The sequence below is a fragment of the Megascapheus bottae genome, chromosome 12 (assembly GCF_031878675.1).
Source record: "Megascapheus bottae isolate mThoBot1 chromosome 12, mThoBot2.hap1, whole genome shotgun sequence".
Taxonomy (NCBI): Eukaryota; Metazoa; Chordata; class Mammalia; order Rodentia; family Geomyidae; genus Megascapheus; species Megascapheus bottae.
In genome coordinates, this window is record NC_143520.1 from 56,556,132 (window position 1) to 56,571,623 (window position 15,492).

Sequence of the window (15,492 nt, forward strand, 5' to 3'; positions counted from 1 at the left end):
GAGAGGCTCAAGATAGAGTCCAAGCTCTGAGTTCAAGCCCCAGGACTGGCAAAAAAAAAAGGAAAAAAAAGTACCAGATTGGTGAGTAGAGTTGTGGTAACAGCCAATAGAAGGAACAGACTGGATTTACAGCCTAGCAAAACAAGATTAGAGGAGGCAGAATCTGAGTCAGTAAGACCGGAAATGTAGATAAGAGAATATGGTGGGGGGGAGGGATGATGGTCTTGAAGTTTGAACTCGGGACCTGGGCACTCACTGTCCCTGTGTTTGTTTGCTTGCTTGTTCAAGGTTAGTACTATACCACTTGAGCCACACCTCACTTCCAGCTTTTTTGGTGGTTAACTGGAGATAAGAATCTCATGGACTTTCTTGCCTAGGCTGGCTTTGAATGGTGATCCTTAAATCTCAGCCTCCTGAGTAGTTAGAGTTATAGGTATGAGCCAGTAGCACCAGGTGAGAAGATAGTCTACTCACCTGTTCTCTGCTGTAGATCCTGCTTTGACACTTTTGTGGGCCTATGGCCCCAACTCAGAAGTTTCTTTTTTGCCAGTCCTGGGGCTAACTCAGGGTCTGAGTGCTGTCCTTGGGCTTTCTCAAGGCTAGAGCTCTACCACTTGAGCCCTGGCACCACTTCTGGCTTTTTGTACGTATGTGGTACCAAGAAAGCCAACCTGGGTCTTTGTGCATGCTAGGAAAGCACTCTACCACCTCAGAATTTTTTGTTGGTCCTTGGGCTTGAACTCTGGGCCTGGGCGCTATCCCTGAATGAGCTTTTTGGCTCAAGGCTAGTGTTCTGCCACTTGAGCCACAGCTCCACTTCTGGTTTTCTGGTGGTTATAGATAAGAGCTTCACAGACTTTCCTTTCATGCCAGGGCTGGCTTTGAGCTATAATCCTCAGATCTCAAGTCTCCTGAGTAGCTAGGATTACAGCTGTGAGCCACCAGCTCCAGCTCAGAAAAATATTCTGAAGCGTATAAAGTACATAGGGTACCATAAAGGATTCACATACATATGTGACTATTATAAAATATACATTAAAATTTGTGTATAGCAATACCCCTACTTCTTTATCTTGGACAATGTCATCCCTTCCCTCACTTTTCCATGCTCTGTGTGTGTGTGTGTGTATGTAGGTGCTCGATGAGAGCTTGATCTCAAGGCCCAGGCACTGTCCCTGGGCTTTTCTGTTTAAGGTTAGTGTTAGGTCCACCCAGGGGGAAATGGCCCCTTCCCCTGTTTCTCTTCCTCTGCACTCTAGAAGTCCCTGCCCAGCAAGTGCAACTCAGGCAACTGGCATGCCTGGGAGGCGGGGCAGTGTGAGGTTCCCCCAGACTGAGGTCATTTCCCTATCCTCTGAAGTCACCTCAGCCTCTGCTGTGGCCACACCCTCTTCCCTTATATAATCTATCTCTTCTTGCCATAAGCTCTCTTGTTCTACCAGACTCCATCTTGTGCAGCTAGAAGTTTGCTCTCAAAAAACCCTCTTCTCTTGAACTGTGTGGGAGTTTCCTGTCAGCAACCCTTACAGCTAGCACTCTACCATTTGAGCCACAGCTCTCGGCTCGATTTTTGATGGTCAATTCAGATTTGTCTGCTTCAGCTAGTTTTAAACCTCAATCTTCAAATCTCAGCCTTCTGGATAGTTAGGATTACAGGTGTGAGCTATTGGTGCCCAATCGATTTGTAAGAATTTCTCATATACGCTGGCTACCTTTGTGTGTTTGCCTGTACTAGGGTTTGAACTCAAGGCCTGGGCACTATCCTTTAGCTTTATTGCTCAAGGCCGGTACTCTACTACTTGAGCCACATCTCCATCTCCATTTTTGGTAGTTAATTAGAAATAAAAGTCTCACAGACTTTCCTTCCCAGGCTGGTCTAGTACCAAGATCCTCATCTTCCTGAGTAACTAGGAATACATCTATGAGCTACTAACATGTGGCTATGCTAGGTTTTGGGTTTTTTTGTTTGTTTTGCCAATTCTGGGGCTTGAACTCAGGGCCTGGGCACTGTCCTTGGACTTTCTCAAGGCTAGCATTCTACCACTTGAACCACAGACAGCACCACTTCGGCTTTGAGTATGTGATACTAAGGAATTGAACCCAGGGTGTCATGTATGCTAGGCAGCAAGCACTCTACTACTAGTTTTTTTTTTTTTTTTTTTGCCAGTCCTGGGGCTTGAACTTAGGGTCTGAGCATTCTCCTTAGGCTTTCCTCAAGGTGAGCGTTTTACCACTTGAGCCACAGCATGACTTCTGGCTTTTTCTATGTATAAGGTACGGAGATTTTAAACCCGGGTCTTCGTGCATGTTAGGCAAGCACTCTACCACTAGGCCAAACTCCCGGTCCCTGTGCTAGCTTTTTTGATCAATTAAATTCAGCCTGAAACACAAAGGACAATACAACATACAAAGTGGGGACATGGTCAAGTCCCTTCGTTCCTTCCTTCCTTCCTTCCTTCCAATTGTACTCGGAGTTTTGAACTCATGGCCTTACAGTTGCTAGGAAGGAATGCTGTCAGTTGAGCATGCTCCTAGTCCTTTTTGCTTTAGTTATCTTTTTTGTGTTTGTTTTTGTTACTATTTAGTTCTATGTCATTAAAACTTGTCAAGCTTGCTGGGCCAGTGGCTTTTGCCTGTAATCCTAGATACTCAGGAGGCTGAGATCTGAGGATCAAGGTTCAAAGCCAGGCTGGGCACAAAAGGACCTGAGACTCTTACCTCCAATTAACCTCTAGAAAAGGGGAAGTGGGACTTGGCTCGGTAGCTTTGAGCTAAAGAGTTCAAGGACAACATCCAGGCCCAGGTGTAGAGTAGTAGCCTTGAGTTGAAGAGCTCAGAGACAGTGCCCTGGCTTAGTTCAAGCCTCATGACCCACAAAAAAAAATAATAATTTTGACAAGCTTAATAGTACACAAGCAATTGCTTTCATAGATGGACATAAAGCATGTATACAGGGGACCAGGAGTGTGACCTAGTGGTAGAGTGCTTGCCTACCATGCACAAATCCCTGGGCCCGATTCTTCAGTACTATGTACATACACAGAAAAAGCCAGAAGTGGTGCTGTGACTAAGGTGGTAAAACTCTAGCCTTAAGAAAGCCTGTCAAGGATAGTGCCTAGGCCCCGAGGTAAAGCCTCAGGATTGGAAAAAAAAAAAAAAAAATGAATGGGATTCTCGTTTTACATCAGTGTATTAATCTTAACCCTAGGGGAAAAAAATCTTTAGGTTAGTATTTAATCACAGCCAACTTCAATAACTTTACTAATAAGCTCTATCTTATAAAAACGCAAGGCATTACACATACTATCTGCTAGTCCTAATTTCTCCCATTCTCTTTTTTGGAACAAACATTTAAGACAATCTCTGTCTGAGTCTCTTTCTCTCTCTCTTTCTCTCCTTCTCCCTCCTTCTTTTTCCCTCTCTCCCTCTCCCCCCTCCTCCTTGAACTCAGTGCCTGGGTCCTGTCTCTGAGCTTTTGCTCAAGGCTAGTGCTCTATCACTTGAGCCACAGCTCCACTTCTGGTTTTAGTTAATTGAAAATAAGAGTCTCACAGAGTTTCCTGCCTCAGCTGGCTTTGAACCTTAATCCTCAGATATCTGTCTCCTGAGAAGCTAGGATTACAGGCCGGAGCCACCAACACCCAGACCCAAATTACTATTATAATTGTTTTGGTCATTTGGGGGGCTTGAACTTGAACTCTAGGCCTGGGTGCTGTCCCTGAGCTCTTCAGTTCAACACTACCGCTCTACCACTTCAGCCCAGAACCAATTCTGGTTTTCTGGTGGTTAAATGGAGATAAGTTTTTCCTTTCATGTCCAGACTGGCTTTGAACTTGATTCTTAGATCTCAGTAACTAGGATTACAGGCATGCTGGGCCCCAAATTCTTTCTTATGCAAATAAAACCACTTTTTTTCCCCCCTCTCAATTTCCTTTCAGAGTCTTTACTAACTTCCCTTTTTCTTTTCCTTTCCTTTTTTTTTTTTTTTTTTGCCATTCCTGAGGCTTGAACTCGGGGCCTGAGCTCTGTCCCTGTGTACAAGGCTGGTAGTGCTCTACCACTGACGCACTTCTGGCCTTTCTGAATAGTTTATTGGAGGTAAGAATCTCACAGACTTCTTCCCTGGGCTGGCTTTGAAGCAGGATCCTCAGATCTCAGCCTCCTGAGAAACTAGGATACAGTGTCACCAGCACCAGGCTCAGGGTATTTTTTTTTTTAAAGAAGTATTGGCCAGGGGGCCGGGAGTTTGGCCTAGTGGTTGAGTGCTTGCCTAGCATGCACGAAGACCCGGGTTCAACTCCTCGGTACCACATACATAGATAAAAAACCACCAGAAGTGGTGCTGAGGCTCAAGTGGTAGAGCTCTAGCCTTGAGAAAGTCTAAGGACAGTGCTCAGGCCCTGAGTTTAAACCCAGGACTGGCCAAAAAAAAAAAAAAAAAGTATTGGCCGGGCACAGTGGCTCATGTCTGTAATTCTAGCTATTCAGGAGGCTGAAATCTGAGGATCACGGTTCAAAGCCAGCCCAGCACAGTTCAAAGCCAGCCCGTGCATTGAAGAATGTAAGACTCTTATCTCCAATTCATCTCCAGAAAATGGAAAGTGGGGTTGTAGTTCAATGAGTAGGGCAGTAACCTTCAGCTAAAGAGCTCAGAGACAGTGCCCAGGCTGAGTTCAAGCCCCATGACCCACAATAAATAAATAAATAAATAATAAAAAGTATTATAAATCCATGTAGTGGTTACAGATCTCTAATCCCAGCAGGATAAGAGGAGGGTGAGTCAGAAGAGTAAGTTCTGAGCAATCCTTAATACATAGTGAGATGAAGTGGAGCTGTGGCTCAAGTGGTAGAATGTTAGCCTTGAGCTGAAGAGCTCAGGGACAGTGCCCAGGCTCTGAGTTCAAGCACAGGATTGGCAAAACAAAACAAAACCTTAAAATACAAATAAATAACAGATATAATGCTATACTGTGGATTTTCACCTATCACAAGGGTCTCTGGAATGTAACACCTGCCATAGGTGAGGGATTTCTGTACTGAATATGTTAAGTTCCACTCCTAAGGCTTTTATGTAGATTGGCAATCTATAAGAGTAGTTACCACACAGATAAAATCTACAAGGGTGATAACTAAAACTGTAGGAGTACTTAACACCATTTGAATCATATAGCATAAAATGAACATTGGAGGTTGGGGAAACAGCTAGCTTAATGGCATAGCTCTTGGTTGAGTAGCATACACAAGACTCTGGGCTCTACCTCCAACACTGAAAAAAAAGGTACATTAGAGCATTAGAGAATGTTGTATTTGTGAAAAGAAGAGGTATGTTGAAGCTTGCTTTTGATAGGAGTAGAGCATGGAGAGCCCACAGAAAAGGGAAGACTGCTGAAAAGACTACTTACTTGTCAGTAAGCTAAACAAGAGAGCTGAGCAACGACCACAGGTGATGATGAGTAGAGAATGGCCACTTAGGGTTATCAGTTTGAGAAAGGTGGCAAAAGCAGAATCCATCTAAATATGGAGACTGCTTAAGGAGAAGAGACCAATGTGTAGGCCAGTTAAATCATCACTGAATAGAGTGAGGAAGGAAGGAAGTGTTGAGAATACCTTCGAGACTCATTCTAGCAGCCAGGAGCTACTCTTTTCTTATTAAGAAATGGGCTTATGGCTCAAGTAGTAGAGAGCTAGCCTTGATAAGAGCCCATGGACAATGCCCAGGCTTTGAGTTCAAGCCCCACAACTAATAAAATAAAAGAGAAGGTAATAAAAGAGAATAATTCAATCACTTAAAAGAAAAGAAAAGAAATTGGCTTACCTAGTGGTAGAGTGCTTGCCTAGCATGCACGAAGACCCAGGTTTGATTCCTTGATACCACATATACATATATATATATATATATATATATATATATATATATATATATGAAGCCAGAAGTGGTGCTGTGGCTCAAGTGGTAAAGCGCTAGCCTTGAGAAAAGCCCAAGGACAGTGCTCAGGCCCTGAGTTCAAGCCCCAGGACTGGCAAAAAAAAAGTTGGCTTACACAACTGTGCATGACAGCAAAGATTTGAGCCCTACTTATTCCTACAGTACAGCTCTAAATTATCATCTCGAAAGAGAAGAGGGAGACAATGCGACCAAAATTTTACTGTGGCAGTCCTAAGGCTTGTCACGTGTGTGAACCCCAAACACACACACACACACACACACACACACACACACAACAACAAACCGCCGCCACCTCCCTGTTCTCTTTTCCCCTGCTCAACAGTGTCCGAAGCCCCCGCGGAGGCCGGCCTGCTGGAGCCCGTGAGAGCTCGGCATAAACCCCGGCAGAGACCCGAGCCAGCCGCCCGGCACGGCGCGCCCGCGGCTCCCGCGACGCCTCGGCTCTCCGCGGGGCACACCTAGCCTCACCGCACGTGGTGCACATCCTTCACCACGCTGAGGCCTGGCGGCCGCCGCCGCAACACACCGCCCGCGCCTCGGGAAAACGAAATTCGGGGCTCTCCGACTAAGGCGAAGCGGTGGGAGCCCCTGTTCTCTCTAGTCTAAGAGAAATGGCAGAACTCACCCCAGGCGGCAAAGGGGGGGGGGGTGTAGCCTCCGCTCGCTCGCTCGCCGAGGCTCCGCCCCGACGCCCGACACCTCTTTCCCGGCCCGCCTTCCAGGCATGGGGGACTACAGTTCCCAGAAGCCTGTGCAGCCCTACAGGGTGGGCCGTCTTCTGTGCAGTTCTCATCTGGAGAGGACTGGCCCTTCAGGGATGAGGGCGGGGCTTGAGCCAGCCAATCACCGAGAGGCTCGTTACGGCGGCGGAAGCAGCGGCGCTGGAGTGAGGGGTGGGGGGCAGAGTGCTAGTGCCCCGGCGGCTACTGCGGGTTTGGAGCTTGAGGACGTCGCCCCTACGAGCGGAGGGCGCACGGGAGCGAGCTCGAGGTGGCGTGGCGGCCACTCGGCGCAGCAATCAGGTAATGGCGGGACGGGCGCCGGGGAGGAGAGGGGAGGAGACGAGGGGGCGGGGCGGCAAAGCAGGGCTGCAGCGTCCGTCCCGCTGAGCGTCCCCTGGGAAGGGCAGAGGCGCCCGGGCTCAGGCGGCTCGGATCCTTGCTCTTTCGCGAGTTGGGCACGGCGGTTGAGCTGGCGGCAGGGCCCGAGTGTCCAGTGGCGAGGAAGGGTGAAACACCGGGAGGGGTGGGCTGACCCAGGCGTGGGGGCGTGGCAGACTCAGGCCTTGGCAGGGTAGCGGAGCAGCCGTAGAGAGCGCGGGCGGGCGGGCGGCCCAGGGAGTTTGGCTCCTAGAGCAGTTTAAAGTGACTCTCCACATCCGGGCCCTCCGCCCGCCGCTTTCAGACCCGGGCCGAGGCGGGGCCTCCCTGCTCCCCGCCTCCCTTGCCCGGAGCTCCCGTCTTCTCCTGCCATTGGCCCAGCCTCGAGGGGTTCGGACTGCCCCGGCGAGGCTTGTGCCTAATTGGCTGTCAGTCGGCGGGAGGGTGGGGCGGGCTCAGAACGCGCAGGTCGCTCAGGATTGGTGCTGAGTCTCCAGTGACGCGCCGGGCGCGGGGCCAATGGGCGGGCGGGGGAGGTAGGGGCAGGTTGGGGGGGGGGACCGGGGGAAGCGGGCTGGGAGCGGAGCGGCGGCCGGGCGCTGGGGTGAGTAGGGCGGGCGGGCTGGACAGCGGCGGGCCCTGGGCGCGCTCCGGCGCGAGTCCTCGCGGCGTCTCCCTAGCCCCGCGCTGACACGGGCCCCCCGCGGCCCCCCCAGGCTGGCGAGATGGAAGCGGGAGGGGCGGGTGGCGGGCGGAGGCTACAGGTAAAGAGGCACACCGCGGTCTTACCGAGGGGCTTCGCAGAACGCCTTTCCTCCCGGAGGAGGAATCTCTGACACCCCGAGTGTCTGGAAACCTGTCTCCTCCCTTCTCCGCGGGGGTTCGACTGGGGTGGGGTTGAGGATGAATCGGGAAGATCGCAGAGCTTGGCTCCTAAGAGAAAAGTGGAGGACGATTAAGAAGGTGGAGGTCTCGGGTTTCTCTGGTTCAGCCCGAGGGTAAGGGTGTCTGTGAGAAAGATGAAAAGGAAAACCATAAATGGAGGCCTTTGCAAAAAGCATTTGAAAATTCCTTTGGCATCAGATCTTAACGTAAGATTTCTAATGCTTTCTTGGGGCTGGACATTTCCTTTCTTACGACATACTCAATAAGGTTCTGTTTACCTTGGTGTGAGGTTTGAGTCTTTCAAAAAGACCTGTTATTGCCCATAAAACTTTACACAGATAGATGCGTGTGTGTGTGTGTATGTATGTGTATGTATGCCTGTGCATGCCTGTGCCTGCGTGTGCCTGTCTGCATAGTGGTGATAATGCCTATCACATATGGAAGATCCATGATTTAGTGTTCTTTTTAAAATGTAGCCATCTACAAATATTTTGGAAAGTATCCATCAGTACTGTATAAGCAATGTTATTACTAATTTAATCACATATATATATAAAACCTTCACCTTTACATAATGTTTGCATTTACATTGATCACTACTCAGTAAATGATGCTGTATTTGCTTTTCCTAGAGAAGATGCATGGATAATAAAGATGCTTTTATTACTAGATATTGGGTTTAATTTCAGAATCTAGTAATAATTATGTGACTATGAACTGCAGGTGGAAATGAGTTCTCAACAGTTTCCTCGGTTAGGAACCCCTTCTACTGGGCTGAGCCAGGCACCTTCACAGATTGCCAGCAGTGGCTCTGCAGGATTGATAAACCCGTCTGCTACAGGTGAGATGTATACTATTCTCTATTATTTTCTGTTTTAAGAGTGTTGCCAGTTTCTCACTTAAAAGTTATCAGATTTCTCCTTGGATTCTGGTTAAATACTAGCATATTGGTTTGAGCAAAAGATGTAGTACTATAATTATATGAGGCATTTATTTTCTTCTGCTTTAACTACATCAGCCTTATATACTAGAGTACATGTGTAACCTATGGTAGAGTATACCTATAAGAATTTTTTTAGTGCATTATTAGCTTCTCATTTAATTAATTCTCAGGGGTATTGTAATTGTGCCTTGTGTGTAAGGGGAGGTTTTGCTTCTTAAGAGTTTACTATCTAGGAAATAAGTTTTTTAAAAGCATATATAGGAAGTCGAGCTATGGTGCAAGTGGCAAAATGTTAGACTTGAGGGGGGAAGTAAACCTCCAGGATAGTGCCTAGGCCCTGAGTTCAAGCCCCAAAGTGGGGATCAAAAAGAAAAACAGGTGTGCTGGGTGCTAGTGGTTCACACTTGTAATCCTACCTACTCAGAAGACTGAAATCCAAAAATCGCGGTTTAAACCCAGTTCTAGCCAGAAAGTCAGGGATAATTTTGTCTCTAACCAGCAAAATGCTGGAAGTGGAGCTGTGGCTCAAGTGGTAGATTACAGGCCTTGAGCACAAAAGCCCAAGGACAGTTCCCAGGCACTGAATTCAAGCCCCAGGACCAGCACACACATGTGCACAAAGAAGTGTACATAAGTGTGTATGCCATATAACAGTATATCTTTTGAGTGGTTTTCAGTGGGCGGCAATTTTGCTTCCTTGGAAATGTTTGGAGACATATCCGGTTGTCACAACTAGGGGGTGCTATTGGCATATGACAGGTAAAAGGGATGGCTGATGCTATGTATCCTAAAATGTATCACTCTGCTTTCTTAACCAGCAGTGAAATATCCAAGCCAATAAACAGTGGTGAAACAGAGACACTTCAAATGCTGCTTTTTCTATATTAAAAAGATGTCATTGCAAAGTGAAATAGACTTTCTTTTCTTTTTCTTTCCCCCCCTTACCACCACTCAATTCTTGTGTTCCTTATGGTAAACTATGCAAATGTCTAGTCATAATGTAAACTGAGTTGAAACATTGTTATTTTCTCTGTGTCTCTATCTCTATGTGTTTTTGTTTTTCTCCTTTTTCTCTTGGAGATACAGTATTAATATGTAACCTAACCTGACTTCAAACTTTTAAGCCTTTGGCCTTAGCCTCCTGAAATTTTGAGATCATAGATATATGCAACTATGTTTGTCTGTCTTTGTTTTTTACCCTTGAGTTGTGGCCCTTGTGAAACATTTTAGCCTCATTTCCTATTGTTTTGCCTACTCCTTCAAACTTGAGTTATCTACTTGTTTTGTTTGTTTGTGCAACTTGAACTCTGGGCTTGAGTGCTGTTCAATGCTAGTGCCCTACCACTTGAGCCACAGTGCTACTTCTTCTACTCATATTTTTGCATGAATGATTAAAAAGTTCCAGTTTTCATGACCTTATGACTTTGCACATTTTTCCCTATGCCAAACTTCCATACTCTATTTATTTGGTTAGTTCTTATTTTTCTTTGAGAGTTTATAGATGTCATTTTCTTGAGAACTCTCTGCTGACTCCATCTTCCCCAATAATTCTGATGGTTACTTTCCTAGAATCAAGACTACTTGAGAGATAGGGCCATGTGTGCCTGGTGTGTTCTTGTACAAGACTTACTATTTGAAGAGCATGAAGTTGTGGTCAACAGTTCATTGTAGAGCTACCTGAGGGCTTTGGCTTGCTTTCTTTTTTTTTTTATTCCATAAACCATGTTTGTCCTGGAAAATCATTTAGTATACAGCAGAACAGTTACATACATAAATTTCTCATAGGCTCTCATCAGCTGCCCAGGCCCCTTTGTCTGTATTGATATTTTGTATGGCCCAATAATGTTATAAATACCCAAATGGCCTTTAGCAGCAACAGGCTTCTTTCCCTAGAAAGAACTTTTCTTTGTTGAGAGTTAAACTGCTCATTAAAATAGTGTTAGCTAGGTACTGGTGTTTCATGTCCATGATCCTAAACTCAGGAAAGTGAGATTTGAGAATCATGATTCTAGCCAGCCTGGGCAGACAGATCTGAAAGACTAAAAAGCCAAAAGTGGAGACATGGTTGAAGTGAACAGAAAAGCTGAATTCAAGCCTCATTACAGGAACCAAAAAAGAAATGGGGGAGGTGTTAGCAATACTTATCTTCAGATTTCATTGAAAAAGAACTAATTGACTTATGCCAAAAATGTCATAAGAAGTTTGACTTCTGAAAAGCATGTATATGTGTGTGCATATTCATTTTTTTGGGTAACTTTTAAGAAAGAAAGTTGAAGTTTTTCCCTAAGGAGTTAGGTGGCAATGGTTTTTTTATTTGTTTGTTTGTTTTGTCCCTTGTGGGGCATGAACTTGGCCTGGGTGTTGTCCCAGAGTTCTTTTGCTCAAGACTACCACTCAAGCTCTAGTTCTTTGAACCATAACTCCATTTCTGGTTGTTTATGTTTTTGTGTTTTTTTTATTGCTTATATTACAAGAGATGATTTGAGGTCCTAAGCATGCCAGGGTTTCAGGTACATATTCATAGTTAAGTATAGTTAATATTTCAAATTTTTTTTCCTGTTAAAAATGAACTGGGGGCCGAGTGCAGTGTCTCACGCCTGTAATCCTAGCTACTCAGGAAGCTGAGATTTAAGGATTGAGGTTCAAAGCCAGCCTGGGCACTAAAGAACATGAGACTCTAGTTAACTACTAGAAAACCAGAAGTGGTGCTGCAGCTTAAGGATAGGGCAGTAGCCTTGAGCTGAAAAGCTCAGGGACAATGCCCAGGCCATGGGATAGGGCGGTAGTCTTGTGCTGAAGAGCTCAGGGACAATGTCCAGGGCTAGAGTTCAAGTTCCATGACCAACAGAAAAAAAAACCAAAAAAACAACCAGGGGGACGGACCAGGAGCGTGGCCTGTAGTAGAGTGCTTGCCTGGCATGCACGAAGCCCTGGGTTTGATTCCTCGGTACCACATAACACATTCAAGGCCAGAAGTGGTGCTGTGACTCAAGTGGTAGAGTGCTAGCCTTGAGAAAGCCCAAGGACAGTGCCTATGCCCTGAGTTCAAGCTCCAGAACATAAGTCTACTGGAATGAAATGTTATTTATACTATACAAAATAAAAATATTAACAAAATGAATCCTGTAGTTGTAAAACTGACACATTGCCGAGAGAAATTAAACAGATAAATGAGAAAGTCTTTTAACAGATTGAATTGAAATGCCTTTGTACAACTACTTAAAAGACAATGAAAAATAATAGCATAAATAAATATAAAAACTTAACTCTTTTTTTTTTTGCCAGTCCTGGGCTTAAGCTCAGGGCCTGAGCACTGTCCTTGGATTTTTCTCAAGACTTGAACTCTACCACTTGAGCCTCAGCACCACTTCTGGCTTTTTCTAAGTATGTGGTACCAAGGAATCGAACCCGGGTCTTCATGCATGCTAGGCAAGCACTACCACTGGGCCAAACTCCTGGCCCTAAAAACTTAACTTTTGAAAATAAAAAGTCTCATATTCATGAGTGTAGCACAACTTTTAACATACTTCTCAAAGCGAACTATAGAGTTAAAAAAAATCCTAAAAGAACAAAGTAGAAGATCAAGAAAATAGACCCTGGCATATATGGTCAGTTGATTTACAAAAGCACGTTAGTGATTCAATAATGAAATGATAAGACACTCTAACAATGAACTGAATACCAGAATATCCATAGGGGGGAAAATGAACCTTGATCTTTAACTTTCCCCATACAAAAAATTAAATATGAAGTGTTTTGTAGTCCTAAATATAAACTTATAAATCTCTAAGATAAAAATGAAGAAACTGATTGCAAACTTGGATTAAGTAAGAAATATATAGAACACATACAAAAAAATCACTTAGTTATAAAAAGAAGCAGTTCCTCTTCAAAAGACACCATTTAAAAACAGAAATCTGTAAGCTGTTTTGGGAAGGAGAGCAAGAAGATAGAGTGGGTATGATTGCAATATAACAATAAAAAGACAACTTTTAAGAAAACTAACGCAGGGAATTAGAGCACCAGCCTTGAGCAGAAAAGCCAAGCAAGAGCTCAGGACTCTTGAGTTCAAGCTCAGTACCAAAACACACATGAAAACAGGCTTATCCGGGTGTGGTAGCTCTCACCTGTAATCCTAGCTACTCTGGAGGCTGAGATCTAAGGATCAAGGATTAAAGCCAGCCTGGGCACAAAAGGACCTGAGGCTCTTATCTCCAATTAACCTCTAGAAAAGGGGAAATGGGGCTTGGCTCCAGGGTAGAGCCATAGCCTTGAGCTGAAGAGCTCAATGGACAGTGCCCAGGCCTGAGTTCAAGCCCTAGGACTGGCAAAAAAAAAAATATATTATTTTGTATATTTTTACCTTAGTAAAGTTGGTTGATTAAAGTTTAATAAAAATGTCTTGGCCAAGGTGCATTTAACACATAAATGGTCTTTTTAAAGATAATTTAAAAAACTTAAACCTTTAGAAATGAATCAAAGATGAACATTTATTTTACAAAAGAAGATATATTTGAAGTTCTGTGGTCACATAAAAAGATGTTCCACATTCCTGCTATTGAGGAAATACTAATTAAAGCTACCCTGAGATACAGACAGACACCTGCTAGCAAGGTTGTACATTAAGCACTGGTGAGATAAGGAGCTAGAATTCAAGCACTGCTGGTGGGAACATAAAATATGTTAAAACTGCTTTCCAAAGGTTCATGTCTACTTAACATTTGATCTGAGTGTTGCTGAAGATCTTTCTTAAAAGTCATTGAATACTATTAACAATTTTATCGTAACTCATACTCATCTACCATTTTATTGTAACTTATCAAGTGATTTTATAAATCAGAATTGTAATTCTGAATTACTTGATAGAAAAGACAGTATGTAGCAAAATAGGAAATCCCAGTATTTCCACTTTTAGAAACTTTTTCCTAAATAGATCAGTGTACATGAGTTTAGAAATAACCTAAAATAACCATCAGTGAAATTGTGGTTTAAAAAGTTATACTGTATCTATGCAATAAAGTCCCACATAACCTTTTTAAAAAATGATACAGTATATGTGTATTCTGTATTTGTACTTCCAGTCTTAGGACACAATATGAGAGACACAATATGAGAATATTGGTTATACAACTATTTATGGTAGCAAACCAGTAAACTATCTTGATGCCTCTTACCAGTACATTGCATAATTTGCGGCTTATTTGTACAAAGATACACTATGGCATTGAGATTAAAACTTTATTGCTGCTTGTAGTAGTATGGATCAATCATAACTAATAAAAGAGTCCACAGCGAGGGAAGGGGTATATTTGCTATGAGTGTTTAGGTAAAGTTCAAAAAAACACCATGTTAGTATAGAATTTTACAAGTTAGAATAGTGGGCATATGTGGGAGAGAAAGTGGAGTATAACTGAATTGGATATAACTGAGTATATCTAGAGACCAGGAATGTTTTGGTATACTGGAGTTTGAACTCAGGACCCTACTTTGCTAGACAGATGCTATACCAAACTGAACCATGCCTGATTATTTTTAGGGTAGGGCTCACTTCATGCCCAAGCCATAATCAGCTTAATTGAGGCTTCCCATTGTTGCTGGGATGGCAGGTGGACCCGTCCAGCGTCCCTCTTCAGAGGTGGGTTGTCTAGGAGTTTTTGGCCTGGCTATCTTGGCATCTGATCCTCCTAATCTAAGCCTCTCACTTGCTTTGAAATGACAGGCAAAGGTTACTGTGTGTACCTATGATTGAAAAGTGGGAGGAGGGCCTCAAACTTTTATTTTGGCAGACTAGCCTCAATCTACAATTCTCCCCTCTCAGGGTTATAGATATGAGTGCCCAGCTGAATGTTTTGTTTTTTAAGCTGGGTGTTGGTGACTCAAATGTATTCAGTTTGTCTAAGTTCATTTTACTGTAAGGTAACAACATCTGTACACTTAACTATATAGAAGATATACTTCAGTAAAAAGTAATTAAGTAAAGCCCTATCCCAAATCAAAAGAAAAGTATCTGAGGTACTGAAATAATGTTCCTATCTTTGGGGCATAGGTTTTAGGGTTATGTTTATTTTCCTTGTAGTATCCAAATCTAAAATTTCTACATCTCTGTATGAATAATAAGAATGTTATTATTAGCTGGCTGCCAGTGGCTTATGCCTGTAATCCTAGCTACTCAGGAGGCTGAGATCTGAGAATCGTGGTACAGAGCCAGCCTAAGCACTAAAGTTCCTAAGACTCTTATCTCCAATTAACCACTAGAAAACGGGAAGTGGGGTTTGACTCAAGGGTAGGGTGGTAGCCTTGAGCTGAAGAGGTCAGGGACAGCGTTCAGATTTCAAGCCCAACAGCCGACAAAAAAAAGGGGGGGGTAGGGGAGCATAGAATAGTGATAAGATTTCTTGCCTAGAATGCATGAAGCCCTGGGTTCAGTTCCTTGGTACCATATACTCAGAAAAAGACAGAAGTGGTATTGTGGCTCAAGTGGCCTAGCACTAGCTTTGAGCAAAAAGTGACTTAAGAACAGTGCTCAGACCCTGAGTTCAAGAACCAGGACTGACCAAAAAAAAAAGTTAATACTATTGTGAAAAGGTGATAACCAAGTATGAAATCTTGGCATGGTG

At 44.1% G+C, this 15,492-nt stretch overlaps 1 protein-coding gene across 5 annotated transcripts in view; it reads left to right on the plus strand.

The window, feature by feature from the left end:
* Positions 1 to 6,889: 6,889 nt before the first annotated feature.
* The window catches only part of Sap130 (Sin3A associated protein 130), a 67,497-nt gene continuing 58,894 nt past the window's right edge, over positions 6,890 to 15,492 (plus strand). For 2 of the 5 annotated variants that reach the window (XM_090343009.1, XM_090343008.1), the window contains exons 1-2: positions 8,121 to 8,138; positions 8,656 to 8,773. In XM_090343009.1, coding sequence (XP_090199135.1) covers positions 8,662 to 8,773 — 112 coding nt within the window. In that variant the 5' untranslated portion in view covers positions 8,121 to 8,138; positions 8,656 to 8,661. Of the gene's footprint in view, positions 6,970 to 7,623; positions 7,652 to 8,120; positions 8,139 to 8,655; positions 8,774 to 15,492 lie in introns of those variants that run through there. The other 3 variants (XM_090343010.1, XM_090343011.1, XM_090343012.1) reach the window with 3 other exon arrangements.